The 16,727-nt window shown below is 40.1% G+C and overlaps 1 protein-coding gene across 1 annotated transcript in view; it reads right to left on the reverse strand.

Annotated features, from left to right (window-relative positions):
* The window catches only part of map3k5 (mitogen-activated protein kinase kinase kinase 5), a 77,621-nt gene that overhangs the window by 34,329 nt on the left and 26,565 nt on the right, over positions 1-16,727 (reverse strand). Inside the window, exons 3-6 of the mRNA XM_020639904.3 lie at positions 15,052-15,075; positions 9,756-9,949; positions 7,278-7,446; positions 5,602-5,708 (exon numbers count right to left, since the gene is read on the reverse strand). Of these exons, the coding sequence (XP_020495560.2) occupies positions 5,602-5,708; positions 7,278-7,446; positions 9,756-9,949; positions 15,052-15,075 (494 nt within the window). The remainder of the gene's footprint in view (positions 1-5,601; positions 5,709-7,277; positions 7,447-9,755; positions 9,950-15,051; positions 15,076-16,727) is intronic.

Raw genomic sequence — 16,727 nt, forward strand, 5'->3', positions numbered from 1 at the left:
TTAGTTTCATCAACTAAACAAGTAACGTAACAGCCCTCTGTTATCATACTTGGGGATCGGGACCATTTGTTTTTATCGATACTGATACCGGTATCGAGACTCCTTAATGTCAGAGTCCTTATTGATACGTCTATCGATGATAACAAGCTCTTAATAGAAGTGGTGTATTTTATATTTCTCCTCCAAACAACTGGATCTTTTCAAGTTTCCCATCAAAACAGAAAAAAGTATTTTTATTGAAGCTACGTTTGAAAGCATCATGAGGTCATTTTATTTACCTTCACCTTGAAGTCCTTTTACTGACCTGAGCTTGAACACATCATGATGTAACGTTTAGTTAGCTCACTCGCTTTTATCCTTCTGATTTGAACACAGATTTCTACATTGGGATAAAGTGTTTAACTTAACAGGACTTGATAAAAGTTAGGGTAAGATGAAAGCTAAAAGCAGACACACAAAAGAAAATCTTTAAAAGACGTGACTTCACTCAAGATAAAACGTCATCTTATAAAACTCCATGTAGTGTCGATAAGCTCTAACTTTATTGGTTTTTTCGAGTTTTGAAAAATCAGGAACGGGTCTTTCTGGAAATGGATTATTTCAATCCCCACCCCCTAATCATAATAAGTGAAATGATAACTTTTCATTTTGAAAATCTGTATTCTTTAAAATGCTTATAACCCTGGATAGTCTTATGTTGAATGGTTTGGACTGAGTGAACAAAATTCACACACACCAGCTGCGTGTCTGTGTGTGTGTGAGGATAATTATGTGTATGTGTGTGTTTGTGTGTGTAGCTAGGGAACAGTTGCACAGCTTTTGTTGTGGGGTAGTGATACCTGGCACAGAGGAGGATTCTTAAATAGCCAAGTTCACCGAGTTCATTTGAAGACTGCACTTTTATTTTATTCTGCGAGCTTGAATGTGAAGGGCTCCGTATAATTCATGAGGACGTTTTTTTTTTTTTTTTTTACAACAAATCCTGAAGAAAACAAGTGAGGCTGTAAAATTAACCACCCATTCATAAATATAAGAGAATCCTCACAATAGAAAATCATCTGAAGAGGCCATCAGGAGTTAATGAATTTATTTAATGAATGTTACTTTATAAAAGCCTTTACAGAAAACCCCCAGAGGTTTAGCTGTTTTTAAGCAGACGCACTCAGTGTGGAACAATAAAGCAAACTCGATCTAATTACCAAGGTTTGTTTACTCTTATTCCCATGGCAACTCTCAATTCAAAAGTCGTCTGACTATTTAATATATTAAATATTAACTTAAGTTTTCATTTTCACACATTTTATCAGTCTTGTAAAACAGCCTGGCAATAAGTTCTACTTATAAAATGAATGATGTTATAATCAGTAGCTCAGGCTGTATAGGGACTTGTGTTGGGAACCGGAGAGTTCATTTCCTGAGCACTGCCCAGGTGTCCTTAAGCAAGGCACCGAACCCCTTTATTCTAAGTCTGGTTTGTTGAGAGAAAATGAGTCACTGGCAATAATTCAAATTGTATTTGAATCCCTATGGATCGACCAGAAGTCTTTAAAGCTAGCCAACTTCAGACATTGGTGATAATAGCCGATGGGTAGTGTTGAAGTTATGAAGTTCATATAGGTCAGTGGTTCCCAAAGTGGGGGTCGGGACCCCCCGGTGTGGTTGCGAGACAGTAAGAGCCAAATAAAATGTTTTCAATGATTTAAAATTTGATATCTTCCCAATTATTGTAAAAATATACAATAAAAAGGAGTTCAGTTTTAGAAACAATAGAATTCCTCCAACGACAGCGGGGGTTCCCAGTCTCTAGCACCTTTATTTGGGGGGTCGCGGGCTGAGAAGTTTGTGAACCCCTGTTATAGGTCATAGTTATTTTGAGTGCCTACATTTGCTGGTGTAAAGGAAAGGTCAGAGGAGACGGTTTGCAGCACGTTTTGTTTTTTTTGTCTTTTTACAAGTTCCAATGAGGGATACATTTAACCGTTTCTTTTCTCTACACTAACTATGCACAAGGTCATGTGATAAAAAGTGACCCCTCTGTCCACCGGTTGGTCTGAAATCAACTTAAAAGAGAGTTCCTCACAGGAGCTTCGATTACTGAAAGTGAACAAAGAAGATACACAATAAACCAGCAGTCATTTAACAGTCCAGTGTGGCTTTATCTATGGTCACTATATGTTAGTAAATGATTGCCATGATATATGTAGGAGTGAGGATAGAGGCCCTTTAATTAATTAAGAGGATCTTTTCACTTGTACTTGACAGCATACTTGTCCTCACATAACACATAGGCTATTAATATCAGCCAAAGTCCCTAATATCTTGAGAGAATTAAAGATCCCTCATTAATATGCTGATTCATGCTCATGACCTTTACCTGATAAAGACACATTTTGTGTCCGTCAATTCCTCGGTTTAGGCGAATCCCAAAAGCCTCAAGTGTTTTAATGTAAAGAAAAGTCTTGAAAATGCCAAAAAAAAAAAAAAAACACCCTGCGCTGCTCCTCTTCAGAGCGTGAAGGTTAAATTAAACACATGAGCTGACAGCCTTGACCGTGCACAGGGAGAAACTCTGACAGGGACAAGTCCTGCTCTCTTCTCATGCATCTTTTCCTCTCTTTTCCCCAGAGGGCAGCTGATGGGTATTTAGACGGAGGAGATTCTTCTCCTCACTCCCCCCCCTGTGCCCCCGACACCCCGAGCAGCTTTCAACACTCACATGCCTGCTGCTGACATGAGGCTGAAGCCAATTAGTCCACTCGCACTTCAACCTGGAAGCGTCACCTCAGAGTAATCGTCACATGTTTGTAAAGGCTGAATAAAATAATATCTGGGCTCAGAGGGCTGCTGGGTAATGACAAAGGAGTGAAATGAATGAAATATATTAATAACCTACAACCATTGTGTGACTGTGTATTATCAGTTATATGGTATTTATTCTTCAATGCTGTTCTTTTGTCAGTAAATGGACAGTGCTAGATTCTGCAATTAGCCATTACCACGGCAACGGAGGTAAAATTAGGACATCTAATTGGGCTCTATGTTTAACGCTTACGGTGTTACAAAAATAATTCCATGGTGCGAAACTGAAAGTGAAAAACATGGACAAATGAGCGTTCAAGGGTTTTCGTCACAATTCCTGACACTTGGGTTGGATCCCCTAAATCTCCAAACGACCTGTTTGAGCACACGTTTTCTGAAAAGTGGAGCAGGCAAAAGATCGAGAGGATGGACTTTTCTCATAATTAGGGGGGTTTGTAGACAAGCTAGGGACACATATGAGTGTTAGAGAAACATGGTGAAGGTGTATTTTGCATAATATGTGACCTTCAATGGAGAGATGTGTGGTGGTCTGGTGGGTCTGTTGGAGGTTCATTCCCTTGACCAACGCAGTACTCAGGAAGTGACCTGGCACCTCTCCAACAATAACCTCCTTACCTTGGTCCATAATGAGATTTAAACTGGCGACCCTCCGGTTCCCAACCCAAGTCCTTAGATCCTGAGCTTTCTGAGTCCTATTAAACATTTTGCAGCAACCCTAACTATCAAATCAATGATTTCAGTTGTACAAACACAACACCAGTTACTAAATCATTCTTCAAACCATCCTATGCATAAAACACTGATTTTAAAGGATCAACTTAACACCATCTGACCGAAACAGCACATCACAGCAGCAGTATCACATGTTACAGCCTCTGCAGTGAAAGTGACCTAAACGACTTTGTTGAACAGACTTCTTGTCTCCATTCAAGACGTCCTGATTGAAACCTGAGGGAAGCATTTCAAACTCTCATTGGAGGTAGTCTCATCAAATTCCTGCTTATTGTATAAATTTGTCTCACATGATGTCTCAGTGCACTGCCTTGAGCTCACTAATATAATATCATGTGTTGGTTATGAGCCAGACAGTAACAGTGAACACACACAGGCTTCCTGGCTCCCTGCAGAAACATTTTTCCAATCCCTGCCATATCACAGAACAGCACGCTACACGACTGTTTGAGGCTGTCGCACCATGAAAACCGCAGGATGTTTGCAAGATCAGCAGCTGGTGTGAAAGCAGTCAAAAACCGCACCGTGTTGTACATCAGTCTGTTTCATGAGCAGAGCTGCACACATGTTAAGAACAATATCCCTGATGCTTAGTGGTGCTTACACTGAATTTTTCATCGGCTTTTAACCCCCTTTTTTCAAGATTTTGTATGAATTCCAGAAACTTCTTCTACCATTGCTGCGTATATAACTCTTTGAAAACAAACAGATGATTCAAGAAAAAGTGGGGAAGACGAATCTAGCATCATGATGAACTGAACACCTCTCTTGATGTTTTGCAAATAAAGGAAAAGATGAAGGACGAACTTTCTCCAGAGAGATTCTAAAAACTCAAAATGTCACCCAAAGTCGACTTCAGCCCACTTCAAACGCTGAGGCAAATCAAGAGGCTTCAGGTAATGTATGTAGAGCATTAAAAAAATAAAAAAAATAGGCAGTTAAATCTCGATTTAAATCATTTTGAGGCAGGGTCTTCAAGTCTTCTGGAAGTTTGTTCCAAGAAAGCAAAAATTAAATTTCACTGCAACATTGTAAGTTGAAAATACAGAATCTAGCATAATGATCATTTATATATTTACCTGCACTTTAATATGAACCACAAGTGATTTACATGATAATTTAGAACTGCTCACAATTTGCCAATCACTGACCAGTAATTGTTTTTGGGCGGCTGCACAGTGGTAGAGTCGGTCGTCTCTACCATACTGAGAGAGGTCGGAGGTTCGATCCCCACCTCCTGCAGCTACATTCTCGATGTGTCCTTGGAAGACACTTAAACCCAAAGTTGCTACAGGCTGCTTTGTCGGGAGCAACTGGTTTACAGAGCAGCCTCTGCCATCAGTGTGTCAATGGGTAGGTGTGACCGACATTTTAGTCAGAAGACAAAAAAAGTGCTGAACAAGCTCAAGTCCATTTACCATTTTTGTGTTGTACCACTTTAACAGACACCTGTAAACCAACCAGACAATATATTTTCCATGGATATGACATAAATCAATACAGCAGCTCAAGGGCGGATAAAAGCTGCAGGTTGCCACCATAGACTGTACTGTAAGAAGTGGTCATAACCTGCGTAATGTTACGCGTTTTGAAGCCAATAACCCAACATTTCAGCAGAGCAAACCTTGATTTCTTGGAGCCAGAAGTGACCATTATTGGACGAGTGGCTCATACATGAGAGGTTAAGTTCAGAGGAGGAGGTAGAGGAGATGCCTCCTAACAGCTGATGGATACAACGTGTCATTCAAAGCAGCCACTCCTTTAAATCTAATCTAATGAAAAGAATATTAATGCCCAGAAGTTGGCAAATATTCACAATAAGACATGCAGACTAAACTATTTTTGATGCCAGGCGCCCAACATGTTTATTTTTGGGTCAATGAGTTGGGCATTTTAGTTTTGCATGTATGTATGGGGCTTGACTCACTTTTGGAATCAGCCTCAAGTGGTCATTCGAGGAACTGCAGTTTAACTCTCACGTCTCTGTGTACAGGTGAGGTGGAAAAGTGCTAACAGGTGCATATTTTTGCGTCATGCCCGCCAACTTACCGGTTCAGTGCAAAGGCATAGTGGAACTTCACATGTGGATGCGCCACAGGGTCAAAGGTGGGGAGCTTCTCCAGAGTCTCCACCAGCTTCACGATGGACTCGTAATCCTAGACGACAAGAAGAAGAGCACGCTGATGAGCTCCTGTTGCACTTTAACCTGGTCATTTCTGAGCATTGCTGGACTGTCGACAGCGATCTCCAAACAGTCCTAACCATGAAGGTATGGAGCTGCTTTTAAAGTTCAAGGTGGAGGGTTTTCTGATGTCCTTTTATTCATTCCGTCTCAGACTGCACTCTCTGCGTAACACCAAACGCACTTCAATAGTAATAATTGAGTGGCGCCCCTTCATCACATTTTGTTGCCCCCACGTCGTTACTATACCCTAAGCATGTTGAATAATTCAGCACGTCCTCAATGCTTGTTGTTCTAATGAATGATTCATGAGGCTGAGCTGCTGCTGCCTGTGGTGAGTGGGATGAGCTGGACGGTGAGTGCCATCGCAATGCGGAGACTGAAGAGAGGAGAAAGAGCGGCAGTTTTGAGATGGGCAGACCAAAAGCTTCGCCTAGAGCTCTCTACAGGCGGTCTGCCACAGCCTCTGTTTGAGCAGGAGAGGCAGATTGATGATGAGGCAGTGACCTCGCTCAAACGTGTACAGTAAGGTTTGTACAGTAACTTTCTCGGTCAAGGTCAGAAGCACATGCAGATTGTCTGAGTAGAGAATTTGTTTGAACTAAAGAGGGGCATGTGTGGTTAGCTGACTGTCTGATACACCCTGATGGTTGATCCTAGAAACTTTTTGCATTACATTTTTCATGTCCTTGTCTAAAAAGTCTGTTGTCAGGATATCAGACAGGTTGGTGTTTGGACCTAAAGGCTAAAGCTGCATCTTGATTGTTTAGTATTTTTCAAAAGCTGATACATTAGAATTTTTTAAAACATCTTTTAAAAGACATGAGTCCAACAAAACAAACTTTCACACCTCTGCCCTCATCAGGTGAAAAGACAGCCAGTCAACTCATATTGAAAAAACGTTATTTTTTTCCAGCTGCATCCCCTTACACACATCTTTCAGTAAGTAACTGAATGGCAACAGGATAGGAGAAAGTTGTTTTATCAGTGTAAAGGGATTTTATCTGTTTTGTTTCTGGCAAATGACGAACACAAGGTTTTTTTTTTTTTACTGCGTTTATAACAGATTCTCCCTGCCGATTTGGACTCTTTGCGTCACAACTTAATGACTCCTCACAGTGACGCTCATGACATTAATGAATTAGCGAACACAACTTAATTGACCAAAGAAGAAGGCAGTGAGATAACGGACAGAGGAAAAGACGTTAAAAGATGTGAAAAGAGCTGCACTTTATCTTTTTAGAGGCATTTGGTCTTCCTCAGTTTATCAGATATTGTGATGTTTCATTATGTGTTTGTCTTGCAATATATCAACGATTGCAGAATTAGCATATTATTGTTAGTGTGGGCCACATTTCATATTGTATCATAGCGTTATGAAAGCAACCCTACGATTCCAACCCCTAAAGAAATCCCCTCTCAGAAGAGCCTGTTCTCCTTAAACCACAGGAGGCAAACACTGTTCACAGACCGACACAACATCATCCAATTAACCAAGATAACAATATGTTGATGTTCAGAGAGCTACAGGTAGCAGGTATACCTGGATGTCCCTGTACGTCAGCAGCAGGTTGATGACGATGTCGACTGAAAGGCACTCCACGTTGTCGAGCCGCTGCTGGATGCGGCTCAGCTCTGCAGCCAGCTCCATGCCCGTGTACAGCTCCCGGGCCTTACGGATCTCATTCAGGATGGTCTCACGGAAATACTGGCTGTTACAGAAGAGAACAATAAGAGAGGAGTTAATGTCTCTATAACGAAGCATTACATCTAAAAACTTGCTATCATAAAAAAAGCTGTTAGGAGATGAGGTTTCCTGTCACGTCTAATTATTTTTGCACTGATCAAATTGTTTGAGGAAGCTTAGTTATTCCTTGGGGGGCAATTCTAAAACCAATGGATTTCTAACTCATTTACTGCACTCAATTTAACATCATTTCAGTGAAAGGAGCTATTTTCTGCTTGATTTAGTTTTGATCATAATAACTGAAAGACGTAAGGAGCCTAGTTTCCCGTATTTTAGAAATTATATTTGAAAGCTTGGATGGAGGAACGACTCCCAAAACGGAACAGATTTCCCTCTTGAGAGTTTTGATCGCACGTGAATAAAAGCAGACTTTTGAATGTTAAAGTTTGCAGCCCACGGTGAGAGCCATTTGTTTTACCTTCATTCACTCCACATTGCTTTAAATCACACATTATTATTATTTACTGCTTCGTTTTTGAGCTCTTTTAAAAAGGGTTTAAACACTCATTGCCAATGAATGGTCGATAGAGAACTTAAAAATTAATTTATTGCTGAAAATATCAAGAATATCAACTTCTGAAAATTCTTTGTTCCTGCTTTATTTTGGTCGCAGTTTCTGTCATAAGGTTGATTAGTTTGCTTCTTGTATTAGATCATTTTCTCTAAACATTTTCTTATTTATTTTTTTGTTATAGTATTTGCGGGTTTTTTTTTTTTATACCTTTTTATAGAGATGGGAAAGTAGCTAGAGTCAGAAATCTGGGAGAGAGAGAGTAGGGGACGAAATGCGGGAAAGGGGCCACAGGTCCGATTCGAACCCGGGGCTGTCTGCTTGGAGCCAACATTTAGCCTTTTTTTAATAGTAGAAAAACGAGTCTGACTCAAGTCAAGTCATGTGCCTCGAGTCCCCCACCTCTGACAGATACTCTAATCACATAATAAACTGCTTCCATATGAAATCGCTTTGTTAAATTTAATTTGTTTTTTAATTTCCTTCAAAATGAGGTTACAGTTTTGGTATCTGAACCAAACAGTAGCAAAGGATCATGTGCTGCAGGTTGTCGTCACTCCCACGCTCTCCTCCTCTATGCGAGGAGTCGTAAGGTTAAGGCCTGAGTACTAAATAATGACTCACTACGTTCTCTCTATTCACATAACAAATCTGTTCCATGTGAGCTGGCGGAGTTAAATTAAATCAAATTCAATCATATTGGAATTCAGCCACACAGACACTAGTTTATAGTCTAATGAACGCTGACGCTGCAATTAATATCACTGGTCTCATGCTCCATAGGACAATAAATGGAATCTTGTTATAAATAGCCGTCATAAATAGAAGTCACGCTCCTTCACACAATGTACTGAATGCATTGCTGTAAGATGCCAGAGATGGATGAAGTGGAATCTCGGCTGTGCTCACTGGTTATTAATGTTCTCCAGGAGACAAAGGCATTATCAAAGAGCACATTCTCCTGTTCTGCAAGAAAAAAAAACAAAAAAAAAACCCTGAGTCACTACAGCTAACTGGATGCTGTGTCGCCTCTTGGCAGAAAAGCTGAAAATATTTCTCTAACAGCTGAGGCGTTGATAAATGTTTTTCTCTCTTTTGGAAACGTGGGGCACCACGCATGTCAAAGACGAGGCATGCACTACAGGAAAATGATCACAGCAGGCGAAAATAGGAAGAGTGGGACAGTGAAACAAAAGCCTGACCTGCAAGAGAAAACACAGCTCTGCCAAAACATGAACACCTGTGAGCGCAATCATTCTGTGCAGGAAGTATCATCATAACAGGTTCATCTGTATATGTTGTGTATCATCTACTTAAATCATACACCTCAGCTTGGATCTTAAAGAACCTCTTGATCATAGTTTTTCATATGAATCTTGCATTTTAAGAAGGTGTTTGACATGTAGCCTACAACATGGCCCAGAGATCATTTACAGTACAGGAACTTTTCACATTTTTTACTTTGTTACTTGTTAAGTTTTTAAAATAACTTCCTTCAAAAGTTGCAGAACCGTGAAAATCCACGACTGCAGTGAAATACCATTTTAGCCCTGTTCATCTAAAAAAAGCAAACATGTAATAACTAGCTTATATATTTGATCAAAAGTGTGTGACTTTAAAAAGTGAGAAATTAACATATCATATACTTTTTCTTTTTAAGATTTGTTTAAGGCTTTTGTCTTTATTTGACAGGAGGGTCTGTATGAAATCAGAGAGAGAGAGAGAGAGAGAGAGAGAGACTTCCCTTCCCTCACTCTACTTACTGGGAGTTCGCCTGCGACACTTTGAGCAGCTGGGCGAAGCGGTCGAGCAGAGGCATGCAGATCGGTCCCAGCAGCATCTCGAAGCTGGGCTGCATCAGCTCGGTCAGGCCCTTCATCAGGCTGCTCTCACAGCAGTACACCTTGTTGTGGGGCGTCACCATGTATGGGATGAAGCTGTAGTTTGCTGAGCATGTCTGTTGGGACAGGAAATAAAGCTATTCAGTGTAATGAAGCCTCAGATGACTCTTTTTTATTTTGGGGCTTTGCCTTTATCGACATAGGACAGTTGATAGAGTAGGAGAAGCAAGCGGGGAATGTCATGTGGGACAGGTCAGACTTGAACTTGGGCCGCCTATATGCCTAAATCAGCATATGAACTGTCTCAAAGGCGCCTTAATCTTCACATGTTAAATATTATAAAAATCTTAGTAGCAGGTCCATTCAGTAACTCTTGTTGGTCTCTCGATCATATCTAAACCAACCTGTTCACTGACTGGAATTGTTCGATTATCAAGAAGCTTTATGCCTCTCGAGTCTCGACTATGCTGGCTTTAAATTGATATTTTTGTCCATTTACAACCGTGTCCATGGTCAAGTAGCCTATAAACTTTAACTTAATTCAACTTTGATATTAAACATTAAAAATAAAGGGCTAAGAAAACATTACATCTTTCAGCATCTATAGTATTCCTCAATTCATTCTGCACATTTCATGTTCATGAGAAATGATTTCCTGCTTTTCACAAATGGTGAGTAATCTAAGTATGTGAAGTATTTCCAAATCTAACGTACACGGTAAATGCAAAGCTGATTTGATGAAATTTCAACCATAAAGGGAAATTATTCTCATCATTTTGGAAACATGAAGTCATATTTAGTGGCTGCACTTTCAGAATTATATATCATGAAAGGACCATTGGCCTTTGGAGACTTTTATGTTAAATAAATGAAGCAGCAGCTTTGTTGTGGTTGTCTATTTGCTAGTGCTGCTGGGTATATTGAGCTCTCAAATGTATAAAGATTATCAGATTATAACTTCTATCATAAGCATGCAAAATAACCCTAACAGTACAAGGTGGGCATTTACAGTTAAATACAAATGATCATTAAACAATCACCGTATCTAAATCATACACCAAACACATGTTTTATAGACACATGTAGAGCAAACATTAGATTGTTTATGGAGGAAGCAGATTGCCTGGAGGAAGTCTAAGCTGTTTCCCCTGTTTGAGATGGTTTCAGGTAATGCCATGAGACGCTTGCTCTGATCCGTCTGCACTGACAATAGTGTTTATATGTTGCCTTGTCTTCGCTGAACCAGTCTAAACAGTCAGCAGACCGGGTGGGAGATGTGCATCGGTGGTGACAGCCCCATTAGCAGCTGCTGTCTTATAACCACAAACACTTTCAAATTCCTCTTGTTTGATCAGCCTTGTGAAAAACCGTGCAGAAACAGAAGCCTTGCGGCTTACCTACTGCACAGCTCTACCCTGTTATTTCCTCCAGCTGTGGCATTCAGACGTTATTTAGTTTCAGGTCTGTTTCAGATTTAGCTGCAGATGTAGCACTGAAAGTGTCCCACTGTATTTACTTAGCTCTAATGTCAGACACATGTGTTTTGTCTGAAAAAAGATCTCTGTACTCTGTATCTGTATTTGTTTTAAGTTCATATTATTCTCAAGCAGCGGTCGTGATGCTCCGGTTGCGGTGGCCCACCACTGCTGAATAAACACAGAGGAAACAAGTACATGTGGTGTTTACAGAGAGATAAAGAGAAAGCAACAGAGAGGGAGAGAGAGAGAGATAGCGAGAGAGGCAGGCTACTGCCATCCTCGCAGAAACAGCAGAGATGATTTCAAGCTGCGCTATTCCCAGAATGTCAGATGTGTGGCGAAACAAAAAAAACACTAGAGCGTCTGAAGGCGGTTGAGCTGCTTCCTCCTGACTGCTTTAATATTCTATCATGGTTTCAGCTTCTCAGCTGCCTCTTTTGAGAAACCACTCCGAGTGCCAGGAGAGAAAAAGGAAGTGACAGGAAGGTGCGGCATTGAAGAAATGAAAGCCATCCGCTGACTTCCTTTTGTGCAACAGTGGTTTCATGACATCACCTGTTGCTGCAGAGTTAATGCAAACCTGTGACCCCTAAATTCAGTGACTCCTGGCGCTATTTTAAGCTCTTTTGTGTGCAGACATGATTCACACCGTCGTGCACACGGATCACATGACGGGGTTGTTTTCACAGGCTGATGCATATTTCAGAGCGGCTGCAGGTCACCGGAAAGCTAACCTCTGCCAGTCGCTAATAGGTAACAAGCTCCTCAGCTCCTAGTGGAACACGTGCGATGGTTATAGCTCACAGGGATTTTGTTGAATGTGACATGGTGCGGGTCAGTTATTCAGTGAGTGAGTCATCTGGTCTGATGGTCCATCTGTCCATTTGCAGATATAGCAGGATAGTATTGGATCTGCATGCCCACGCACTCACCTTAACACAGATAAGCACGCGGCTTGATGTGAGCACTCAATTTTTTATTACCGTGACAGCAGTCATTAACCAATTGAGGAAGTAGTCATCACTAACAGCCACCCATGCTCTCCTCCACCCATGCCTAGAGCAAGAACTGAACCTGTAAGCTGAATGCAGCTGTATTCAGGTACGGGTACAGTCAGTGAATAACTAACACATGCATGCAATTATCGTAATTGTGTACACACCAACAAAGCCCAATTACCTGGATTTCTTCTAACATGGTGGGTGGTTTAATCCAAACAGTTAAATACCATTACAGTACATTTGAGAATCAGATACATTTATACCGTATAAGCATCTCTTAGAATAACAAAATAAACATGCATTTGCATCACAAGGACCATATTTTTCAGGGTTTTGTTTACATTAATAACAATAATAATATAATAATAAACCTTATTTGTAGATAACCTTTCCAAACCAAGTCATTAAGTCATGTACAAGATAATCTAAAAGCCAGCCAAAGCCTCATGAAATGGAAATTAGCTTAATTACCTCTTTTGCTATAAGCTACTAGCACGGTCATTTCAGACGACTAACTAGAAGTCGGCTGCTTTTGTTAACTTCCGTGTAAAACTTGATACCTATTGTTTTGTAATGTACTACACACTGGACACAGGGAATTTGCCATTGTTTGTCAGTACTGAGAACCAAAAGTTTGACAGGAGTAGCAACAGTTAGCTAACTTAGCGGGGGAAGTGTTAGCATGACTGGCATTTTCTATTGTTCCCTGTCTGTCATTACTTAATCACAAGCCAACAGTGATATATTTTACCCTAGCTGGCTCAAAGAAAAGAAGTTGGATCTGATAGTAAGAGCGTATTATGTTTGAATGTAATAATTAATTGAATAAATATACAGCAGGCTGAAGTGTCATGCTTTTGATTGTGTGTTAACTTTACTTGAATATTGCTTGCAAGCCGGTTTGCTATCTGAAATTCACTTGAGATTTTTTTGTTAGTTCATGTTTATAATAAAAAAAGTATTAAAATGTATTTTCCATGTCTAAATGTTTAGTCCTATGAGTATTAAAACTGATATTATTATTTTGGCACTTGCAGAGAAACAAAACGTCAATGCCTTCCAAGAAATAGAATATGCTAAAAAAGATGAAAACTCTGCCATCGTGCACTTTTAAGTGCAATTTTTTTTACCAATGTAGAGTGCTGGTTAAGAGCTCATGCACCAGAGCAGAGGCGGTTAAGTGCCTTCATAGAAAAAATAAAGAAAAGAGAACAAAGACAGTGAGTGCACATACGAGGGATCAGGGTTCAGTGCACTCTAACACAGGGAGAGATAATCAGCTCTCCTCTCATGGTGCCGTGTCAGAGGGTGGCAACTTTCATGCAGCATAGGGCCACCTCCTTTCACTGAAAGGCCACTTATGAGAGCTAAGCCTTTTACATCACACATTAACATGGACCGCTGGAGAACCATCAGCTGACTCCACTGTTTCTAGTCGTGCTTAATCACAACTCATTAGATGTTAAATAAGAAAACTGATCATTATTTTTTTGGGTGTGGATCCATACACCTATCCGCCGTAACAGTATGTCCACTGACAGGTGAAGTGAATAACAGATGTTATCTCTTTAAAACGGCACCTGTCAGTGGGTGGGATATGTTACGCAGCAATTGTTCTTGATGTTGATGATGGAGATGATGTGTTTGAAGGAGAAAAAATGTGCAAAGGTAAGGATGTGATGAGGGCCAACAGTGATGACTAGACAGCTGGGTCCTAATTTCTCCAAAATTGCTGTTCTTGTATGGTGTTCCTGGGCAGCAATTGTCAGTACCTATACCAAAGTGGTCAAAGGAAGGACTTCTACCAGCGACAGGAAGCGACCGTGAAGACTCATTGATGCATGTTGGAAGCGAAGTCTGGCCTGTATGGTCTGATCCAAAAAAAAGAGGAACTAAAAAGCCAAACACTTGTTTCTTTGTACTTTTTAAATTATGATTTTCTCTGTCTTATCTCTGTAAATGTAATTTTTGTAGATTTAACCATTTGTTGGACCAAACAAGCAATTTGATCTGTGGTTTTTAGGTATTATATTGCCTAAACTGCCAAAAACCTGAGATGGTGGTACTCATTAAATAATGATTCATGAAATTTTTTATTTTTTTTTACTTAGTATCAATAATAGGATCCCTTTGCACCATTTGGTACTGACAGGGTCCCAAAGTGGTAAAAACTGTTACATTTACATAAATTGTACTCAGAGACTCTGCAGCAAAATATGGTTGCACATTTACAAACCGAACAAGCATAACTGTGTTTAATATCTAATGTGTTGCAGGATTACATAAAAAATAAAGATTCAGTCAGATTACATTTGGAACTACAGTACAGTATAACGTGTCAGGAAGGAAGAGGATTTCCTCGTTTCACTGCACCATCTTATTTGAATGCTGCAGTTTTTGCAAGTCAAATTTTCAAAGCGCCTGTGCATCCCTATGCCGATCACGCACATGCAGCCGCTGCAACTCAGTTAACATCTGTGATCAGAGAAAAAACATCTTCCAAAGATGTTTTAATTTCACTGTGAAGTCAAACGTTCATCACAGCTACTCAGCAAAAGTGTGCAGCATAAGAGAAAGCCTGAATAACACCAAGAGGAGAAACATAAGGTGTAAAGACACTCTGCTCTTTGCACGTTGTATAAAGCATATTTTTTTCTGCACCACATAATATGTGTGATGAGTGAGTAATGTGTGAAAGGCAAAAGGCGAAGGAGAAAGCAAAGATTGTTGTGTACTTACAGTGTTCTTCTGGCAAATTATCTCCTGAAAGATGGGAAGAGAAAAAAACATATTAAGAGATTTTACAAGGACATTTTATCTGGAGGGCAATTTTGTTTGGGACACTGTGTTTCTGATTAAAACTTGTAATGACAGAAAACTCAAACCCTGCCTCTTCACTGAGTAACAAACATTCAGTCATATAGGGCTTTTTTGGCTGCTTGTCCTATACCTGAATTGCCCACCGGGGACAAATAAAGTTCTTTGAATTGCCCCCCCGGGGACAAATAAAGTTTTTTGAATTGAATTGAATTGATACCTGAAGTGTTTTTCTTTAAACGCTGGGACCAGAATTTGGAAAACGTATGAATGCATAAGTAAAATAAACGAAGATGACCTCAAAGTGACAGAAGCAATGTAGGTTTCCAAATATTAAAGCTTAGCAAATACTTGATGAGGAATTGAAATACATTCAACATGTTGGTTAGGCGTTGTCTTTGTTTGCAAGAAAACTCCAGAGCAAAATTTACATCAGGACAGTGCAATGAATAAATGTATACCCTGAGGCTCCAGGGGTGTGTACACAAAGATATCATTTAGTTAAAGAATTTACAATGATTAGCAGATTTATGTCCCAATTTGTTTCGTCGTCATTGCTAACAAAAAGCAAAGAACTTGGCAGTCTTAGCTTCCCTTCCGGGGTAAACAAAGTCACTTAAGGCCTCAGTTTTTTTCAAACAAAATACTTGTAAAAACGATTAATATCTGATGATTTTTTTTATTTTTATGTATGGGCTCTAACCTGGTTTTCTTTGCTTTTGGAGCCAGCCTCAAGTGGACACTATAGGAACTGCAGTTTTTTGCACTTCCACATTAGCTGCTTGGGTCTACTGTATTTGCTGCCCGGCCGACAATTTCATTAACAAGCCATTCTTGATCGTAAACAAACACAGTCTTCTTCTCACCACATCAGACATTGATGGGCTTCTTGCATATATTTTTTATATAACTAATGTCTGCAGCACACTGAGGATTCAAGGCAATAATGATGGATTGCACGACATCAATACCCCATGACTCCTGAGTTCGTCATATCATGCTGGCATGACCTTTACAATCAGGAGACTTGTCCCCGTGCTGACTGCGTTTTAAAATGGATTACTAGTGAGAAATCCTAGGATGCAGCCACACGAATACGTTAACCTTAAATTTAGATTCACTTCAAGCCTGATTTTAACGCTGGAAAATCTCTATGTATAACTAATGTATAAAAAAAGCATGACCAGCACGGGTATACAGATTACACAAAGGCTTCTTTAGAGGCTTAAGGGTGTATTTTTAAAAAAGAGGTCCACAGCATTTTAAGGAAAACCTCCAACGTCAAAAACAGCCCACTTCCAAACAATTTAGCTGCCCGATGAAGATTATAAGAAACCACAAGAGTAAAGTGGTCTGTGAGGCAGGGAGAGGCGTAGTGAGTCGACCGAACAGCCAGCCAGGCGGGCGGGCACCACGGCGAACCACAGGATGTGAGAACCCCTATTATAATCAGTTTGCATTAGAGCAGGAAAGAACGGCATGACAAGATAACCTAGAATGGAGCTCAGAGCGCTAACTAGCTTTTAATGTTGTGTTAAATCTAGAAACATAAACTCTCCTGGCAGTTTACATTAAACTATATGTTGGATATACATTGT

The sequence above is a fragment of the Labrus bergylta genome, chromosome 15, assembly GCF_963930695.1.
Source record: "Labrus bergylta chromosome 15, fLabBer1.1, whole genome shotgun sequence".
NCBI lineage: Eukaryota > Metazoa > Chordata > Actinopteri > Labriformes > Labridae > Labrus > Labrus bergylta.